The sequence below is a fragment of the Cavia porcellus genome, unplaced genomic scaffold, assembly GCF_034190915.1.
Source record: "Cavia porcellus strain 051 isolate PalLab524CR breed Dunkin Hartley unplaced genomic scaffold, mCavPor4.1 scaffold_1, whole genome shotgun sequence".
Taxonomy (NCBI): Eukaryota; Metazoa; Chordata; class Mammalia; order Rodentia; family Caviidae; genus Cavia; species Cavia porcellus.
In genome coordinates, this window is record NW_026947484.1 from 179210682 (window position 1) to 179232257 (window position 21576).

The window sequence follows — 21576 nt, forward strand, 5'->3', positions numbered from 1 at the left end:
TAGCTCTTTCCCTTACCCTCTTAAAATACCTTTAAAATTCTTTTATTCTTTCTCACTTTTGTGTTATTTTTCTTTTCTAGTTTCCTTCCCATTTTAAGCTTTCTTTATCTTGATTTCTTATTTTCCACTTCTACAGCTGCTGGCTCCCTTCCATTTTGTCTCATGTTGTTTTTTCTTTGCTTTCTGCCCTCCCTTTTTGCAGGGGAAGGGCTGGGCTGCCTTTTCTCTCATGTTTTTGGTTGATTCTATGATGTTCTTTCTTTTGTAATTCCTTTGAAAATTTGATTTGCATCCTCATACTATATGTACTGACTGTTTCCCTAAAACAAACTCCTCCAGTTGTGTTGTGTGTCCTGGCTTTTGTAGTTGCAGGCTCTTCTTAAAGAACTGACTTGAGATGTGTCTTAAAGGAAAGGATGCTCTAGAAGAATATAAAGACATTGGAATAGAAGGAGCACTTAGGTTTCTTGCATATTGTATCATGTTTCAAAAGTGGAAAGATTATGATGTTTAGATTATGAAATTATTCTAATAAGTATCTGCCACATGCACATGGAGTTTCCATATTAGAAAAATGCTCAGCAAATCAAACAAAAGCATTTTATGACTAGCTTGACCTTTATTTCCAAACCTTGGAGTAGAATGTTTTAGTGAGATGAGCTGATTTACCTTATATAAGTGGTATCTTAGCAGTAAAATTTACTCACAGTTAATCTTCAAAAAAAATACTAAGGAATTTATAATACAGTACATATGAGCTACTATGAAGCTGTTTATAGAAGTTAAAGTCTTTCATTTAACATCTATTTATTGTTTGGTAGTATTCTGTGTGCCAGGAATTCAGTGGAAGGAGAATAAGACAGGCAGGGCCTTAGCCTTCTCTCTCAAAGCAACTTTCTTCTGAAGGAAGAAAGTGAAAAGGATAAGAGAACATGATGCATCTCTGTAAAAGGCAGGGACACATGGTCCCCTGTCTGAGAATGATTGGTATTCATTTCTCTTTTTTCTAGACTTTCCAAAATAATGGTATCATTCTATAATTAACTTTATTTGAATGATAGGCAAAATGCAGTCTTTAGGATCTTAATTTTCATTGTCAAGATCTATGTAGAATATTGTTGCCTTTAGAGTTAAGATTTCTGATGCATATGGTATGGCTTATTAAAAGAAGAAGATAGAAATAAGAGAACCCTGTAGGGACATGTACCATAGTTGTTGTGTTGTTAGGAAACAGTGCTTTATGTGAAACAATCCAGAGTGGTTTCCTTTATTTGAAAATTCCTTACTCCAGTAATGCGTATTCATTTATATTTCATTCGGAGCAAAAAATATAATTGAAAGCCATGGGTTTTTGTAACTAGCTGCTCTAACCTTAGGTGAAATAACACTGAAAAGCCATGTCTCAGAGAATTACATAAATGCACCAGAAGTTCTATTAAAAGAAGAAGAAAGCTAAGAGTAGGGCTCAGGTAGAGTGCTTATTTAGCACATATGGGGCCCTGGGTTTGATAACCCAGCACCACAAAAGCAATTCTTCAGTATAGAGATGCTGGTATACTTATTTGTTTCTTTATATATTTTCCATAATTTTTATGGCTAATTATGGTTCCTAATTTACTTTGTTAAATGATGTGTATATACTAGTCACAAAAAACTTGAACAGTAGGAAGTATAAAGGTGAAACATTTTCTGTCTCCCAACCCTATCCCCACAAACTTAACTCCTCTTAGATTTCCATTGTCAAGGTGTATCTAGAATATTGTTGCCTTAAGAGTTATGATTTCTGATTTAAGTGGTAATACCCACAAGTTTTTGGGTGTATATGCAAATAGATACAAGCATTTTGGTTTTTTCACCTAATGTAGTGTTATGCATTACTATCAGAGTACACTTTGAAGGCTTAACGTTAAGGTATGCTAACCAGCCACTCTATATTGCTTTTCCTAATGTGGGCTGATAATGGTGTGTGATTTTTTTCTTTCCTTTTTCAGAAACCACAGACAAGGGAGAATCTCCTCCAACATTATCCACTTCTTCATCCTCCTCTCCTTCCTCCCCTTCTTCCCCTTCACCCACTCTGGGAAGACAGAGGCCTGAGATTGGATCTTTGCTGAGGAAGAAGAAGACCAGTGACATCTACTTTGTGTCCCTTGTCTGGGCCATCATTGTCGTCCAGATCTGGTTGAACCTGTGGATTGTGCAGTTGCTGCCTGTGCCGATTGCAGGTCATTGTCTGGTTTCATGGGGATCTTATCTCCAAAGAGTTTTGATTTTTACTTTTAGATTTTAGTATTTGAAATTTACTGTCATTCATAATAGAAAAATTATATGCTTGCATATTACTAAAAACATTCTGGAAATCTTATTATAATTCCTTAGTATTTTGCTTTTAATCTTGGTGTGGTAGAGCATGCATATAATCTCAGTGCTTTGGGAGGTTAGGTTAGAGGGAACCTAAATTTGAGCCTACCCAGGGCAATTTAGTGACAGTGTCTCAAAATAAAAATAATTTAAAAAGGGCTAGAGATGTAGCTCAGTGAGATGGCTATGGGTTCAATCTTCAGTACAGAAAGAAAGAATTCACTTGTAAGCCTGAAGATGTATTTCGCCTCTCATAATGTGAGTTTGAAGTTGATAGCTCCACCTAAAGTTGACTGCCCCCCCCCCCCCAATTCGTGGTTCTGTGGTAGAGAATATTTACAATGTGCTCTGGGTTTTGAGGTTTATGATGGAATTTTGAGAGTACTCTTAGGGAAACATGTTTTACATTGCAATTTTAATCTAAAGGAAATGTAGGCTTTGGGATATATGTATGCAAACTCTTGAATTTTGTTTTTTAGAATAATTGAACATACACACACACATACAAATTTACATATAGAACCTGTGTGCTATCAAGGCAGTCATATGGGTTTTCCATATGTTATTCATCCAGCTCCTTGTACCATAATACTGTACTATGACCATTTAAGGCCCCTAGTGTTGTGTTGAGTTTTGCAGAAGCTGTCTTTTAAGGCTGGCAAGAGTAAGGGCTTCTCTGACTCTGGTGTATTATAGAAGCAGTTGTTTTTAGTACTTTCCTTATTATTTGTAATTTTTTCTTACTGTAGTCTAGCTACGCCAAATATATCAAGTCTTCTGTGTAGGCTGTGAATTCTACCATCCATGCACTTGTTAAATTTACTAGTTTTCATCTCCTGTGCCAGGAATTTTCATTACTAACTAAAGCTTAATTTGATTTCTTTGGAGACATGTTTTTTATCATGTGAACAAGTCTAAATTTATTTGCCTGTTTACTTTATAGCTCATTAGTTTTCACCACTTATTACTCAGAATGAATTGGCCAGTTAATTAAGTAGTCAACATTTTAAAACATTTACTTTGACCAGAGCACTGTATAGTGCCTGTCTGTAGGGAATGTACAGTGTTACGTGGTTAAAGTTTGAAACTGCTGCTTCTGTCCTCAAACAGAACTTCTGGTAGGCACTTTAACGAGATAGACTTGTAACTAAGCAAATCACAGAAAACATGGCTATGCTTCTGTTAAGGAGTTTATGGAAATACTTAAATTCTTCTTGATTGGTTTTGCCTGATTTCTTTATGATGGCAAATGATGTGCTGGTTTCTGTTAGAACTTGCGTTTCCTTAAAGATTGTTAGCAGGTGTTAAGACACTTCTCCTAGTTTTGCCTGTTTCTTTCTTACCTTTTTTTCCTTCTTTTTGGTACTAGGGATCAAACTTGTGACCTCATGCTTGTTAGACAGGTGCTTGTGCCACTGAGCTATATCCCCAACCCTCCTAGTCTTATAACCACAGGTCAACAAAGAAATTTGACATGGCCTTGGGAGGGCATACCTTGAATAAGGTAACCCCAGAAAAGTTTCCTATAGCCTTTAATACCATGGGCTTATTCTAAAAACTGTAAGAGGTTTCTCAGGGACTTAAAAATGTCAGTGAAAAAGTTGTTTAACTGGTAAGTGGTGTTGAGTTCATGGTTCAAAATAGTGAACCTAAGTAAGTCTGAAGGGTAAAGGTCAGGGCTAAAGGCACAGATCCCTGGGGTTAGGGATATTACAGTGAATGGGAGCAATAATCTTGGTCCAGACTCCAGATGGATCAGTAACTCTTCCCTGACTCCTCCACCTTTTTAGTGGTCTTTAATAGGACTCTCAGGTCCTGCTTGAAGGGCCATCACAGCTGCCCACCTCCAGGGGGAGACATCCTCATTGCGATTTTGCTTTTATATGGTCTGCGCTGATGTAGTGTAGTGCACAGTTCCAAGGACATTTGGAGCAGCCCATTGATCTGTGCTGGCTTCTCTGCTTTCTGTTGAGACTGACAGAGCAACATCAGGTGGAGAAATGGAAACACAGATGAAAAATTGGCCTTGAAGTGGTATCACATTATGATGTATAATAGAATACCTTGCACTTTTCTGACCACTAAATGTTAAATATCTGTAGAAAAGAGCAAACTTGGGGATGAACAGCAGTGATAGCCAAGAAAATTAGGAAATGTTAAGGGTTAGTTTTGTTTACTCAGGAAGGCTGAAGGCTTGAAGGCCTTTGTCACTGAAATGGTCATGTTGAGAATGTCTTATGTTCATGTGGGCGGTGAAGCACCCCTGCTGCTCCAAGGATTCAGACGCCACAGAGAAGACATACATAGCACTGCGTGAAAAGTTACCTGGCCAGTTCCATCTGTTTGGGACACCTTGAGCTCCTCTCGTCCCTACCTTTATAACCATCCTTTATTTTAATACTGTTTGTACTATTTTGGGAAGGAAATGAAGGAGTCTTTTTTTATTGTGTCTTTCTGGTCTGTATGTTGTGTGTGTGTGTATAGTGTGCATACACAGCCATAGATCTATATCTCTGTGTTTTTATCTTTATAGTCTGGATAATCAAAAAGCTTGTCATTCACTTCGGTGTTGTGGACTTCCTAGAGAAACGCTGCCGCGAATGGTGGCAGGTCATCCAGCACTTTCTGAAGGAGCGGCAGGAGGCTCTAGCACCATGGCCAATCATTGGGCTTGGGAAATTCTTACTAAAAGTTGACAGCAAGGTATTGAGGTTTTTTGTTTGTTTGTTTGTTTCCTTTTGATATTTTAAGAGTTTGGGCTGCTTTAACAGAGTTTATGTGGATTGAGGTATTCCACTCTGTGGTAAATAGTGTTTGTTTTGCATCTATTGATAATACATTTAATGTCTAATTTTTTTTTCCTCTTTTGAGACAGGATCTCACTATGCAGTTCAGGCTGGTCTTGAGCTCACTTTGTAGCCCAGACTAGTCTTGAATTTGCAATGATCCTCCTGTCACCGCCTCCCCAGTGCTGGGATTACAGGCTTGCGCAACCACACTCAGCTTCTTATGTAATTTTTGATGAAATTTTGAGGTTTAGAATTACGGTTCATGTAGGATGGAATGATTTTAGCTTAATTAAGTGTTGGGTATTTTTCCTCTTAAAAATGGGAGAAAAGTATCTTATGGAAAACTAACTTCAATTCCCTGTTTTATTAGGCCCAAACTGAAATCCAGAGAGGTTAAGTGATTTGCTTAAAATTTTGTAACTAGTTAGTGGCTCAGTTCAGTGAATGTTTTTGGAGTAATTCCTATTTGCCAGCTATTGTGCTATATCCATGAAAAAATCAGATAACTCACAGAAAACCAGACCAAAAAACCCTCTGTTTAGGAAACAGGCAGCAATTCATGAAAACTCAAAGGTTTATTGGTTAGAATCTAGTTTCAGGTCCTAGTTCAGCTGCTTGCTAGCTGCCTCGTGACCTTGGGCCTGTGTTGTAACTTTCTGTGCCTTGGTTTCCTTATTAGCAAAATAAGTGTAATGGCACCTACTTGCACTGAATGATGGTGAGAGTTAAACGAGTTAATATATGTGACATGCCTGCATTAGTGCCTGGTGCTCAGTGAGCTCTGGATAAGTAACAGCTGTTCCCATTTATTTAGGAAACTATATATGAGACACAGCAGTAGCACTAAACAGGAAATGACTTTGGTGGATGAGGCAGTGGTAAAGGGGATTTTGCTAAGGAAGTGGTTCCCAGGCAAAGTACCCCCGGGAGCTTGTTGGTCAGATGTGGCAAGAAGATCAGTGGCTGGGGCAGCACAGAGGCAGAAGCACTAAGCTTGCGGACATTCAGGTTATGCCATGTATTTTTAATTTTTTGGATTATTAAAAAAGCTTGTTGTAGTTCGCCTCATTTCAATCATTGTTTATCTTTGAAGGAGTACTAGGTTAAGTTGATTTTAAACCTTTGTTAATGCTGTACGGTTTTCTCCCCCATTTTTCCTGATAGTTTCCTTTTCATGCGCTCAGTGACTTTCTTTTCCTTTCATACTGTTACTGCATTCTCTAATGATATTCCACTGTTCTTATCTTCTCTTTCTCACCCCCTGTCCTCAAGCTCTGGCACTGGCTAAATAAGAAGGTAAATGAGCACACGGATGTTTGGTTTTTACTACTGAGTTCTCTAACCCACTTCCCATGCCCCCACGATCTCCCTTCTCACTCTGTGTTTCCATATGTCAAACTAAGCTTTTGTTTTTAAAGTTCTAATTATAAGCTATGGAAGGTTGTGAAATACAAATACATCACAGTGTAATTGGCCAAGATCTCAAACAGAGGCTATTTAGGATGCAAATAGTATCTCCTTGCTCAAGTGTTTGGGAAAAGTTCTGTCTCAGTGTCCTTCTGACTGCTGTCAGGGATTTCCATGCCTTTTCAGCTCTGTGAGGAGGCTAACCTCCTTTGATGTGGGAAAGCAGGTTAGCTGATAGTTACTGGAAAGAGAACACCTTTCCTATAAATAACACACATTTTAAAAGGTGACAACTGCGTGAAATATTTGTGATTCCCTTTGTTTACAGCTCTCTTTTTAAAAACAAGTGGTATACAGAATTTCAGTTTTAGTTTAAAGATTGTAGTCAGGCCTGTGACATCAAATGTGTTTTTCAAGGCACAAGTATGTCTGTGGTAGCTTCCTGTGATTGGCATGTGATTGTGGCAGGTAAATTTCAAACAACTTTAGGAAGGCTAAATCAGGTGTGTTAGGAATGCTGTGCCTTTGCCATAAAGTCCACGGTATAGCAGTGTTTGAGTTAATGTCAGTGAGTCCTTGGGATGGGAAGAGATGACATCATTTATGTGTATTAATAAGACTGTAAGAGTCTTCAGTGAAAACATAACAGGCCTTAAGAAGGATTTTTGTTTTGTTTTGTTTTGCTTTGTTTTGTTTTGTACTGGGGACTGAATCCAGAATCTTGGACTGAGCAAGACAAAGTCTTGCTCAATTGTTCAGGATTAAATCTGAGTTCTTCCTGTCTCTGCCTCCCAGAGTGCTGGTTTTATAGGTGTGGACCAATCATTCCTGCCTGAGAATGGTGCTTTTTGAAAATAAATCAGAATCAGAATTTTTTTTGAGACACAATCCACTCTGTAGTTCATACTGTGCTTGAATTTGCAGTGATCCTCTTTCCTCTGCCTCTTGAGTGCTGGAATTACAACTGTCATACTTTTGAATGTAAAGATTAGGATTTCTTTCTTTTTCTTGTCTTGTCTGTCTGTCTGGCTTTCTTTCTTTCTTTCTTTTTGTTGAATGGAGGGAAGGGGAGACTTGGAAATGCTGAGGTTTCATTTTAGGTTGAAAATAACTCAAGTGTAGAGTTCAGCACTCTCCCGTTTCCCAGCCCATGTACACGTGGCTGTGTGTACTTCCCTTCCCGTAGGCCTAGTATGAGTGAGTTTAACCTGTGGCACATGATGTACAAACATAAGTTACATTTTCTTTCTTAGAGCAAAGTAGGTGATTTTCTATATTACCCCAATTAGTGTGTGTTCAAATGAAATTATCCTTAAGAGAGGGAAGGGAATGAATTCATTAGATTCAGTTTGATCCTTCCTTACTCAGCCAAATGAGTTAGATAATCTAATTTGTGAACCTAATTCATAAATGAATAGTTGAGCTAATTTAACTTAAGGATCAAATAACCTTTTTCTTTGTAATTCTATGAAGCATGTATAAAACGTTGGTGTAGAGTGGGAGTAACTGCTTGGAATTCTGAGTGTATGTTCCAGGAAAGCATATAAATTGAGAGCTCTTTATTACATTAAATGCAGAGTACAAAATTACAGTTAAGTAATTTTCATTGGTTATGTAAGACATTCAAGTGGAATAAATTCAGAAATCAATCATAAGAAAAGATATGAGAGTACATGTCTTATGTTTCTTTGAAATGTAACCCTTCTCAGGACTTATTTTATTTATTATGACTATTCCCACTAAGATTCACCTAGAATTTGGTTAAAAAATAATACAATATGAAAACCTGTAGGCCCAGAATAGTGAATTAGAAGATAAACTCAGTAGTAGAATGATACTTTTGTTTTTTGAGATAAGGCTCTTACTTTGTTGTCTAGGCTGGCCTTGAATTTGGAACCCTCCTGCTTCATCCTCCCAAGCAGCTGGGATTATAGGCATGTACCACTGTGCCTAACATGCATCTTGAATGAATGATACTTTGTTAATAGTTTGAGGAATAAAACTAGTCAGTTTAGAAGTTTTAGCGTGAGTTTGCTTAAAATTATAAATTTATTGACATCAGTTAAGCTTACCCATGCCCTTCATCACGTTGGGAACATTAGCATGTTTTAGTTACCTCCCTTCTTTTTTTAAAAAATAATAAGTTAAAGTAATTGATTGCAGTCTGGACAGATAGAGACCTTGTACAGTTCCCACAAACCAGGTGGTGGTGGCGGTGGGTGGTTTGGATTTTGCACACAGCAGAACCTGGGACAGTCGCCTGGCTGATGCCCCTGGCATTTCTTTAGGAATTGTTTTCTCTGGTTCCTTTCTCCATCTCTCTCTCCATGTTTCTGAGATTGCTTCTTTGTAGATATTATTAAAGTCATTTTTTTTTTTTTTTTTTTTGGTTAAAGTCATTCTTTTAGAGGCTTCCTTTTTTCTTCCTTCATCTCCAGTGTTTTATTTTCTCCACTGGTCCTTATGTTGTATGTAATCCCCCCATCTTTTTTCTCTTCTCTTGATTTTCGCTATTCTTTTTTATTTTGATTTTTGCTTGTTGGTTCTGAGGATTGAACACAGGGTCTGGGGCTTGCTAGGCAAGTGCTGTAACGCTGAGCTACATCCCCCAGCCCTGTTGATTTTGTTTTGACATAGTCTCACTAACTTGCCCACGCTGGCTTCAAACTTGGAAATCTTTCAGCTTCTACTTCTCACACTCAGAACTGGATTACAAGTGTAGGACACATCACTTGTCATTCCTCTGGATTCCTCAGTCTCTGTGTGTTTTGTTTTTGTTTTGAGATGTGGTTTCACTACGTAGTTCAGCCTGGCCTTGAACTTATTAGGTAGCCCAGGTTGAAATCACAGTGCTGGGATTAGAGGCATGTGTGGCCATGCCCAACACTTCCTCTTGATTCTTTTTTGGTCTTTTTGAGACAGGGTCTCAGTATGTGGTTCAGGCTGGCCTTGCCCAGGTTGATCTCCAACTTGCAGCGATCCTCCTGCCTCAGCCTCCCAAGTGCTGGGATTATAGGAGTGTGCCTCCATGCCCGGCCTTCCTCCTAATTTTTTAATAGATTTTTTTTCTACTTTTTTTCCTCTTTTATCTCCCTTCTCACCCTGTTCTCAACTAGTTTTTAGCTACCCACAGTATGAGTTCAAACAAACAACTTTTTATCTTATACACTGAGTATCTTAAATGAATTTAATTTTTAATGAAACATGATTCTTGTGTTATCCTTGGTGGCCAAACCCCTGGGTATAAAGCAGGTTAGACTGATGAAGGGCATCCAGTGCCCTAAGCAAATATATCATAGAATTCCTGACAAAATCCCACTTGGGAAAATTCTGTCCTAGCTTAAAAATATAGTTTAATTTTTTTTAATGTTGATGTACATAGTACAGTTTTGGTTATTTCATGCTTACATATTAAAACTACCCAGATAATAAGTTAGATTTCTTTACTTTGTAAACAAAACATTTTCATTTACATACACATTTCAGGATATGATTTTTTTTTTTAAGTGGTGCTGGAGTTCAAACCCAAGGCCTTACACATAGAAGCATGCAAGACAAGAATTCTACTACTGAGCCATATCCCCAGCCCATGATAGGACTTTTTTTTTAGAACAAGCAACAGAAACAAACAAGAACCTCTTATGTTATTTTCAGAAATTATTATTCATGGGTACAAATCCTAGTCTTAATTCTGAAATCCCTTTATGCTTGATTATTGAAATATATAGCACTAATTGAACACTTCCTGTGTCCTGGGTACAGTTAGGTTCTGGAGATGAAAGGCAGTGATACCATGCTAGCCCTTTCCTGAGGAAGAGGGCTCCAAACCCAGGTTTTAAGTGGTTTCCTGTTGTGAAAATTTTCATTTCATTGATTTTAGAAATACCTTCAAAATAAGACATCTGACCTTCCATATCTTAGAAACTTGCTATTCCTTTAATCTCTGCATTGTCTTTGATGCTTTGTTAGCATGCACTGAAAGTTAACTCTTCAATTTGCTCTAATTGTCAAGATTACAGATAAACAGCTTTGTTTTGGCTTCTTAGTGACAATGTCCTTCATGAAAGATAAGGGGGACAACAGACTGATAAGGATGGAGGTAGAAAATAAATGTTTTTGAAATCATGGTGGTTTTTAAAAATAAATATTTTTTGATTGTAGATGTTTAGCCTGCTGCTTGGAGAGCATACTTTATTGAAATTAATAATAACTGCAGTGCTATAGCTCATGTTGGGATTGATGTGTGCAATGTGGTCTCTTAGCAACTGCTAATCTAATTAAATATAGTTTCAAAATATTAAATGTTTTGTATGGTAGGAATTAATATGAATCTATTAGAATTATTTGGAAAACAGTTGTTTAAAATTTAGGATTGTGGTGGTGAAAGATGAAGGAAGGTACAGTCAAGATAGAATATCATGTAGCATATAGGGATATTATAATTTTAACTGGATTAAGGAACAATCACCAAATTGATTAATTTACATTTGTTTAATTACAGTTAAGTTGCAGTGCTTTTTCGAAAGTGTAGAAGCTTTACGTGGGATATCAGATTGACAAGTTTTATTATGAAATATCGTACATATAAAAAGATTTAAAAAACACCTATTTTCCCATCCCCTAGTTTGATAAAACTGTGTAAATAGTTACCCATTTGTATATGCCTGCCGACATCTTGTGTTCTTCTCCAGGTAACAGTTATGCTGAACTTGCTATTTGTGTGTCTTAACATTAAATTTTTATTAGTGCTGTCTTTTATAATCCTAATGAAATAAAAAAGAAAAACATTTTGAATGTAATTTACTACATATTTTAATTTGCTCCGATTCAATCTGTATAATTTAGGACACACTTATGTTTATAAGGAGCATGCTTCTTCCAATGTCATCTTTTTTGCCAGATGAGAACAACTTTGACATCTTAGGTCAGCTAGGGGATTGTCATTATTTTGTATAATTTTCAGTGGGTTTTGAATTATTTTAATTATAGATAGAGAATAGTATGAAAATTCAGACAGTCTGTTTTACAGCCTTAGATATGGCAGTGATGAACTCCATAAAATAAAAGTATAGTTACTATTAGTTGATTTTCTAAAGCTGCTTGTGCTTTTACTGCTTTAATTAGTATGTCAGTTTGCTTTGCAATGATGAATCGTCTGTTGTGTCCTCATAGTTGACTCTGTATGTGTGTGTTTATCAAGTTATACTCTGAGGAATAAGTAATTGTCCTTTTTATTTCTGTACAGATGATCATCTGGTTGGAGAAGATGTTAGATAAAATAATTAGCATTTTTATCATATTTTTGTTAGTAATAGGAACCCTTCTTCTAGCTCTTCTTCTGACTGCAAAGGTAAAGTACAATAATTATTATTCCCATCAATAAATTTATAATTATTAGAGTTGTGTTATATGCTTGACTTACATGTTTAGCCACTAAAGTGCTTATGATTTGTATATTGCTAATTTTGCCATCAAGTTACTGATATGCCTCCTTTTTAAATATTTTTTGCATGGATTTTTATTTTATTGTCATCAAATTCTCAGGGACAAATGCAGATTTTTAAAAATGAGGCTTTTTAAAAATATAATAATTGTAAGCTGGTCTTACAATTCTAGATCTAGTATTCTGTCCACTAGTTTAGAAGTCCTCCCCTCCCTCACTCTCCCCTTCACTGCCTTCTGACCAAGTCTCACTGTGTTGCCCAGGCTGGCCCCCAAAGCCTATGATCTTTCTGCCTCAGCCTCCTGAGTAGTTTGAATGTAGACATACACCATCACCCTTGTTCTAAGAGTTTCTTCTGTTCCTTCCCTTCCTGTCTCCCTGGTCTTCGTGCTGATCCACCATAGGATCTTCATTTCTTGCTTTCCAGGTTACATTTCCTGTGTCCCTTTTTATCTCATCAAAGAAAATCATTGCCCGAAACCAGCTGAAATTTGGTCCCTACAGTGGCACCTACCTTTTATTGACTTTCGATTTTTGTTTCTGGCAATACTGGGAATCCACCCTATGGTCTTGAACATTGTAAGCAAGCACTGTACCACTGAGCCAAACTCCCAGCCTGGTTTCTTTGACCTCTATCATGAATTTCAGTGTTTATGAACTCTGCTGAACTCCATTCTCAGATTTTAGGATGTTTTCAATAAATGATGGTGTTATATGAAATCATGAAAAATAAAATGTTTCTTGTAATCTTGTATCATCAGTATTTTAGTATCAGTTACCAGTGAAAAGCTTAATATTCTTCATTTGCTAAAGAATTGCGTTGTTTCTTACCCCTAGTATCTCCTCCTGGAAGTCAAATTTTCAGTGAATCTCAGTCCTGTTATATCCTCAAATTTATCTTCTCATTTGCTTCTAACAGCCTGCTCTTCTGGTTTCATGTAGCCCTTCTCCATTCGTTGATTATCACCCCTCATATGGTCACTTACATGCCATGCAGACGTTAGAGGCATTGTTTCTTTTTACCATATTTTGTCTAAACTGCAGTCTTTCTAGTTCTTAGAGAAACTTTTCATTTTCCTTCCTCCTCTTGACTGCTCTTCTGTTTTCTCTCTTTGTCCCTTTGCGTCAGGTCTTCTCCCACAGTTATGCTCATCTTTCAGGTTTTTATTTTCTTTGTTCATTCTATGGCTCAGTGAACTTTTTTTTTTCCTGAACTTTGACCGTAGGTATTAACTGAACTATTTCTTTCTTGTCTATGATTTATACAAACTGAGATTTTGAGGAAGCCTGGTTTATTCTACCAGCAAAGGTAACATTCTCCCCAATACCGTGATAATATCCACTTGAGTATCTAATGGATATCTCAGGTGTAAAATACCAAATTTTAATTCCTGTTCTTTTCTTACCTATTCTTCTCATAGTCTTCTGATTGCTGTGATAGCGCTGTTCTTCTCTTTGCTCAGATGAAAAGCCTGTTATCCTTGCCTCAGATGAAAAGTCTCAGGGTAATCTCTTTGTTTTGTATCCACATCTAGTTTGTCTTATCCTTTTGGACTTAGCCTTGCTAATATATCAGAGCCAGGTTTGGTGGTGCTTCCCTATAACCCCAGCACTAAGGAGACTGAGGCAGGAAGATCTCCATGAATTTCACACCAGCTAGGGCTACATAGTGAGTTCAAGATCAGCCTGAACCATATAGCAAGACTGTTTCAAAAAAATAAAAACAACCTCTCCTAATACCCTAATATATCCTGTGATAATAACTGAGTTGAGAATGTCAGGCAATTCCTTTCCATTAAAAATAAATCAGTCTTAACATTCCCACTTAAAGGCACTGGAAAATGACCAGCCAGGTAACAACAAGTTTAGATTATTCTTATCCTGCGCAATTCGAGCAGCAGAACTTTGCAGGTGTTCCTGAAGGTGGTGTTTTTTGTTGTTGTTGTTGGACTTTTTTGTTTGTTTGTTTTGAAATAGGGTTTTGCTCTTTATGTAGTTCAGGCTGGCTTTAAACTCAAAGCAATCCTCATGAGTGCTATGATCTTCGACGTGTGCCACCATGTTCAGCTGAAGATATTTTCTGATGCATCAAAAATGGGGTTGTCCCATTTGTCAGTTGTTGCCCTGATGCCTGGGCTTTTGGTGTCCTAGCCATGAGGCCTTTGCCTAGTCCAGTAGGAAATGATCAGGCCCTGAGAAATTTATGAGACAATATGAAATACTATAATAGTTGCAGATGTAATTGGGATTCTAGGATATGAGAAGAGTGAAAGAAAAAGGTAGAAACGAGTATTCTATAAAAGGAATGATTGAAAACGTCTCATGTTTGGTGAAGAATCTTAATAGATCTAAGAATTTCACCAAATTTGCGAAGAATATAAACACAGAGAAACAAAGAACCATACCTAAATACATCTTAGTCCTCAAAGCTATAAATAGAGGAGAAACTTTACCTCATGCATAAGGAAACAAAAATACAGTTTGATATTTTTCATACTCAACAGTGAACACCAAAAGACATTGGAGTGACATTTAAAATCATGGAAAAAGAAATTTTTCAACTAAGAATTTTGTATTCAGTGAAACTATGATTTGAAAGTAAAGGCAAAATAAAAACTTTCCTAGGTAAACCAAAGCAGAATTTTTGATATCGTATCTGCACTGTAACGATTGCTAAAGAAATTCCTTTAGATCAGAGAGAAGTGATCCTAAAGTAATAAAGAGCACTTCATGAACATGTAGATAAATATAAAAGCTGTATTTTCCCCTTTGTTCTCTTAATGTATTTAAACCATGTGATTTTAAAGAAAAATTACACCATTCAATTATGGACTTTATAAATATACTATTCCTACATAGTATATACCTAGTGTTCCATAGCACAAAGAAGGTTGGAAACTATACTGCTGTGTAGTTGTTATGAATTTGTTGTGGATATAATCAATATTAGTTTGAAGTAAAATGTGATGTTTTGTTTCTTTACTGAGTGCACTGTTCCAAATAGCATCAAATTATGTTTCTTATTGAGATATAGGTAAACTCCCCCCCACCCATGGTTTCTTTCTTTTTTATCCCTTCATTTTGTTGGTTATCATGGAAGGCAAACTCAGAGGTACAGTTTGAGTTGGATTTTTTGTACTCAAAAATCTCCCTTGCTTATTTTCTTGCTTATATATCTCACTCTAGAGTGTATTTCTGGTGTTTGTATTGCATGCATATACACACATATACAATATGTTTACACAGGTGCACATGTAAGCTCTACGTGCTTTGTACATAGAGCTTATTTACACGTCTGTTTTTTTCTTAACTAAATTGTTGAGCCTCTTAAAGGCAGGGAATTATAATGTGCTTGCTATTTCTCAAGGTGTGTATCACAGGGTTACACTTAGCAGCTTTTTGGTGCATGTTTCTAAGTTAATTCCAACCAAGATGTATAATTATTTGATTCTAAAAGCATTTTCCCAATAATAAAGTAAAAAGCAAATTTTAAGTTGTTTGTTATCTACTGAAATTCTTTTCTCTCTCTGCCCATAATACAGGTACATCAAGAAAGTGTACACATGATTGAAGTCACAAGTAATTTGATTAATGAAACTCTAGCAAATCACCCTGAGTGGGCAAAGTAAGAATGCTGTTTTGAAAAAGAGTAGAAATGGATGACCTAGTTTCAGTGTCTGCTTGCGTGAATCAGTCTTCATTAACACAGCTGTACTGGAAGATGAAAGATAGGCTTTGTCAAAGGTTTGATAAGTAATGTGATTTTTGCAGAATGACCTATAATACTGGTCAGGAGACTCTCAGAGGAGAGTGCTTAAGATTTTAGGAACAACGTATGGTAAATGACAATCATCTACTTTCTGTCATTTGCCTCTCCCAGTGACTGAGGTAGATTGAAGACATTGCCCCATTTACAAATGAGGAGGCAGCATTACAGGTTAAGGGACTTGAGATAATAATTCCTCAGTGGCAGAACCAGCCTTTACCGAGGCCCGTGTTTCCAACCTGCTGAAAGGAACATCCCTTGTAACTTGTGACTCTTCAGCTTTCTTTGTAATGCTGGACATATTCCCATTGTATATTATTTTTGAGGAGAGGGTAGCCAAACTATAACTCAGAACCAAATCCAGCTACTTGTTTTTATAAAGTTTTATTGGAGCATAGCTGTGGTTATTAATTTACTTAATGTATGTAGCTGATTGTGGATTGGAAAGACAGAAATGAGTAGTTGTGGCAGAAATTACATGTTCTGCAAAGCCTAAAATACTTATTGTCTGGCTCTTTACAGAAGTTTGCTGAACTGAGAATCTCTGTGTACTTACTTAGTTTGCCTTTTGTAAAAAGAGTTTTAGGTCTCTGTAAACAATGTTCAGCAGAGCTATGTTGTTTATCTTATTGTATATATAATGACAAATTGTATCACCTACTTTTTTTCCTTTTTATTAACCCCAGGTAGTTACTAGCTGATTTTAGTACTGTAAATTGACTTTGAAGTTGATTTTTTTTTTCTTTTGTTTTTTGTAGTATGGAGGATAATCCCAAAGCCTTTTACATGCACGCCAGGTATTCTGCCACTGAGCCACATTCCCAACCCTGATTTCCTCCTGTGTTTGACTCTAGTTCTTTTAATAAAACCTGCTTGGGGCACTACTCAAATTTGGTTTTAGAGGTTTTTTATTTGGTACCAGGGATTGAACACATGACCTCATGCTTGTCAGGCAGACACTTATGCCGCTAAATCCCTGGCCCGTATTTGAATATTCTTAAAAGATTTTTTTTTCCAAAATATACCCACTTACCATATTACTTAGAGCATATCCAGGGTGTTTGTCCTAATATTTCTTATTTGTTGCAAATTATGGCATATCTATACAATGGAATATTACTCAGCATTAAATACAAACTATAACTACGAACTACAGGGTTGGAAGTGTGATAGCAGAACTAAAAGTACGTATACCACCATGAATTAATCTCAAGTGTGTTGTGAAAGAAATTCGGCAAAAAAAAAAAGCCTTAAGAGTATGGTTCCATTTATGTTCCATTCCAGAGAGTGAAAGCTGTGTATAATCCGTAGTACTAAGGATGAATGATTGCCTGCCTGTTAATCAGAGTGGAGTGGAACTGCAGGAGGAGACACAAAGGGATACAAGGAAGTGATAGTTATATTCATTATCTTGATTAAGGACACAAGAAGAGAAGTGGCATTAGATTTTATTCTATAGCAGTCTCTTCCATTTGCATTGAGGAGAAGGGAGTGAGCCTCTACACCAGTTAAAGCTCCGGGAGTGGACCCCCTTGAATGGTGGGCAGTTACAGTGGGAGTGCACCGAGTGGGTAGGTTTGTGTGGTCTTAAGCACATTAGTTGGTGATTAATTGGATGTAGGAAGAAGAGATCTAGTATGACTTGTTTTCTAGCTTTGGGAATTGGTAGACAGACGGTGATAGATTCAAGTTAGAAAACAGATTTAGTGAAAAAAGTAATTCAGTCTTTTATCTGAGTTTTAGGTAGCTTTAATAAGGTATGAGTCTGTAATATGTGTGACGAGGTAGTAAGCAGCTGGGCAACACCAGAAGAAAATCTAGGGTAACTTGGTAGTTGGTGTGGGATTTCAGGACTATGAGAGACCTGGGTTGGAACTGTGATATGTGTATATGTGCATACACATATACAAGATGCTTGGGTGTGTGCCTTCTGGATCATCTCTGGACTTTAGGGCTAAGAAAAAATTGTAGGTGGGCAAAGGAGAATGAGAGTGGGCTATAAGAAAAGCAAAAGGAAAAGTAAGAGGCGAAAGCAGGCACATTCTAATGGCTACAGAGAGACCAGGAGTGTGGCTCACTGGAATAGTACGTGTTTCGTATGCCACAGCCCTGGGTTCAATTCCCAGCACCACACGTGTGTACTGCACAGATTGCTGCAGAGGAAATAAGGTCAAGAGTGGAAATAAGGTCAAGAGCTGGGTTTCGTGACTGCGAGAGCAGTGCATTTAATTGGCAGGGTAGATCCCAATTAGATTGCATTGTATTGAGAAATTACTGAAAAGTGAGGAACTGGAGAAAGAGAAAGATGAGTGGAGATTGTTTCTCACATTTGTCTGTGAAAAGGTAGCTAAGGGCAGAGCGAAGTGTGCAGCAGGTGTTTCAAATTTAAGCTTGCTTCTACATTGATGGGAAAGAATTGGGAGACTTGAAAGAATTGAAAATGTTAAGGATAAGGGATAATTAGTACATTTCTTTGAGAATGAAGCAGGAGATAGATTCCTTGTACAAACTGAGGAAAACAGCTCAGCACGAATGTAAATACTGTGAGTGTAGTGGGATGGGATTGGGAAATAAGGGTCAAGAGGCCTTTTAAGTAGAAAGTGAGATCTTCTGCCCTTGGGCTGTTTAAACATAATGTGTTTTGAAATGAGAATGAGCAAAAGGAGGACCCAGGGTGTACCAGCAATTACTTTTTAGGAAGAGGCCCAGTGGAATCCAGGCAAGTAGGTGGAGCCTTTCACGGGATGGTAGACCTTCAGGTATTGTCTTCCGTAGCTCAGTCTTAGCCTCATTTCCAAAGGATTTCTTGTCTTTGCTGGTCATTCTTAGTAGAAGTAAACCTGAGCTCTTTCATGCTGGTTTTGAATTGTAAAGCACTATTTCTACTACTGTTTTAAAGGCACACAATCTGAGTAAGTTGAAAACACATAGTTTTAGGTGGTTGTTTGGTTTGCTTGTTTTAAATTTTGAAATAACTATAGATTCACATGGGGTTGTCACACTTGTACAGAGAGGTCTCATGTACCCGTCAACCTCCTCCAATATTGTCATCTTGTATAACTAAGATAATAACAAAACTAGGAAATTTACGTTGGTGTTCTATACCATTTTTGGATTTCTCACTAAGTTTTCATGCACTGTTCTCTGTAATTTTATCACGATATGTAGCTTTATATAAGCCATCAACACAAGTTGCAGAACTGCTCCATCACAGAGCTCATCATGCCTTCCTTTATATTCACATCTACTCTCTACTCTCCTGTAGTATGTTTAACCCTAAGCAACCATTAATCTGTTTATACCTATAATATTATTTCAAGAGTGATACATAAATCTGATTATGAAGTATGTAGTTTTGAGATTGGCTTTGGTAACCTTGCATAATTCCCTGAAAGTCTGTCTAAGATGCATATATCAATACTTTGATCCTTTATATTCATGAGTAGAGTAATATTCTGTGCAGGAATATTTTTAAAAGTTGCTTGCACTTGGGTGATGTGAAGAAGGTCTGATTCTTTAGCAGTAGATTGGTAGGGATGGGATTGGAAATGGTGGCAGGTGGACACGAAGTAACAGTGGTTCCTGCTCTTTCAGTGGATTTCTGTCATGTGGAAGGTGGTAGACCTTGGGAAATTCATGTGTCCACTCATAGTAGAGGAGATAGTTATGAATAAGTCAGATGTACTTGCTTCCAACATGGTGCACATGCTATGTGGCCCGTGTGGGGCCTGGACTGCCTGTGCTTGGGGAGCTGGCTGTAGGTGGAGCACATTCCTAACTCTGCCAGGAGTCCTGTCACTAAGCGTGCTGACTGGAGCATTTCTTTGCCCAGGGTTTGTGACAGTGCATGTGCTTTGGGTATCATTGTAGGGTATAATCCATGTACTTTGCTGAGTTTTCAAACTGAAGCGGGAAGAGGCAGCAGTGAGGGTGCCTGTTATACAAGTGGATTGCTGGGACTCAACTGAGACTTTCTGTTTAATACATGAGAAGAGGGGCTGGGGCATTCAACAGACACTTGTCAATAAGCTCCCTTAAGAAAGGAACACCACTGTGAGGTCATGTAGATTTCTGAGTCCTGGGCTAAGATATACTTACCTCTGGCCCTTGCTTGTCTGCATGTGTTACTTCTAACACTTTGCTCCTATCTTAATGTCATCCTACACTCTGCTATAAAAAAATATATCAGTTGCATATAATCAGTTTGGTAATAGCCTTGTCTCCTCCTCAGGTAGAACAAACTTTCCTCTGTGGCACCTGGTCCTATTCTTATGTAGGACACTTTTGATTGTCTAAAGCTTATTTTCTGCTTGACTAGTGTCAAGCCTCGTGATTCATGTGTCCCAGGACTCATTAGGAGATGGAACTAAAATGGTGCTGAATATCACTTAGTTCTGTCCTTACTTGGATGAAACCTAGTGGACCCAAACCAAGTTATTTTTAATCAGGACTGCTTTCTTGGCAGGCCTTATGATGACAAATACTAACTTTTACTTGTGAAAGAGAGGGTAGGCCAGTCCAGATTGTGTAGGGACTTGGTTTCTGCCGAGATGTCCTTCTTGACAGAGTGCTAGTGGCTAGTTGAGCACCTGTGTGGCTGTGATGGTGTCCGACTGAGGCACATACTCGTTTATCCCAACTTGGTTTGCTCAGGCATTTTTGGCCTTGTGCCTCACTACGTGGAGGTCAGGATTAAGGATACTTCTACTTAACAGGTCTTTCATCTAATGCTCTTAGGACACTTACATAAATACGTTGGCAAATAGTTTTCACAGCAGCCAAAGTATCTTTTTCCAGACCTACTAGGTGTTTGTCCCTCATTAAGGATCTGTCCAGATACCTCTGCAAGTCTCCACATTTTTGAATAACACAATAGATTTTATAATTTCCACCAAATATGTAGTACCATATAATTGAAAACATTCAATAATCCCTTGAACCACTGATGAATATAAATATTAGAGAATTTAAAAGCATTTTAATGTCTCCCAAATCAGGTTTTCTGTTTAGAGATCCAACTTTCCTGTTCATATCTTTACACTAAAATTATGAGAGAACATGGATCACAGTCTGAGAACTTTGTGCAGGATGTCAAATACCCCATTGTCCTGGAACCACTTCCCCTGGTGCTGCATGGGCTGGTGGCGCAGGACATAATGGATAGAAACCAGGCAGAGCAGAATGAAAGGAAGGTCATAGGGACAAATGCTTAGGATAGATTGGCTAATTAGTCCTAGATGTCCAGGATTCCTCCTTGTGATGCATTTGTGTCTGTGCACTAATGACTGGTCAATAGTTGTTTATCGAGTTCATGACATTATTGGAACAACACATTAAACATACACTTTTTTTTCCTTTTTTTTTTTTTTCCTGCTTAAATTAGTTGGCTTCCTGAGGCACAGGTAGTCCAAAGAGCCCTAAATTCTGCGGCTAACAATGTGTATCAGTATGGACGAGAATGGATAACCCACAAGGTAAGGGAAGAGGCTTTCTTGTGGCTTTTTTTTTGCAGGATCTTCATAGGTAGGGATTCTTGCCTTGAAAAAACATGAATAGAGATTCTGTTTGGAACAGTTTCAGTTTTTGAAATATTTTTAAGTAGTGTACAGTGAAATTATACCTTTTTGGTAATCACATTGAATAGCATTAGTTGCCTAAACAGTCTTAAGAAGTGGTCATTTGGGCTGGGGATTTAGCTCAGTGGCATAAGCGCCTGCCTTGCAAGCAGGCAGTCGTGAGTTCGATCCCCGGTACCGATAAAAAGGAAGAAGACTGGGAGCGGGGGGAGAAGTGGTCATTTACTTTTGTTT

The 21576-nt window shown here is 37.6% G+C and overlaps 1 protein-coding gene across 3 annotated transcripts in view; it reads left to right on the forward strand.

Moving 5' to 3' along the window:
* Tmem245 (transmembrane protein 245) overlaps window positions 1–21576 on the forward strand; it is a 99373-nt gene that overhangs the window by 25835 nt on the left and 51962 nt on the right. For 2 of the 3 annotated variants that reach the window (XM_063261118.1, XM_063261108.1), the window contains 6 exons: window positions 1992–2225; window positions 4895–5064; window positions 6423–6446; window positions 11803–11907; window positions 15543–15625; window positions 21150–21240. In XM_063261118.1, coding sequence (XP_063117188.1) covers window positions 1992–2225; window positions 4895–5064; window positions 6423–6446; window positions 11803–11907; window positions 15543–15625; window positions 21150–21240 — 707 coding nt within the window. The remainder of the gene's footprint in view (window positions 1–1991; window positions 2226–4894; window positions 5065–6422; window positions 6447–11802; window positions 11908–15542; window positions 15626–21149; window positions 21241–21576) is intronic. The other variant, XM_063261114.1, reaches the window with a different exon arrangement.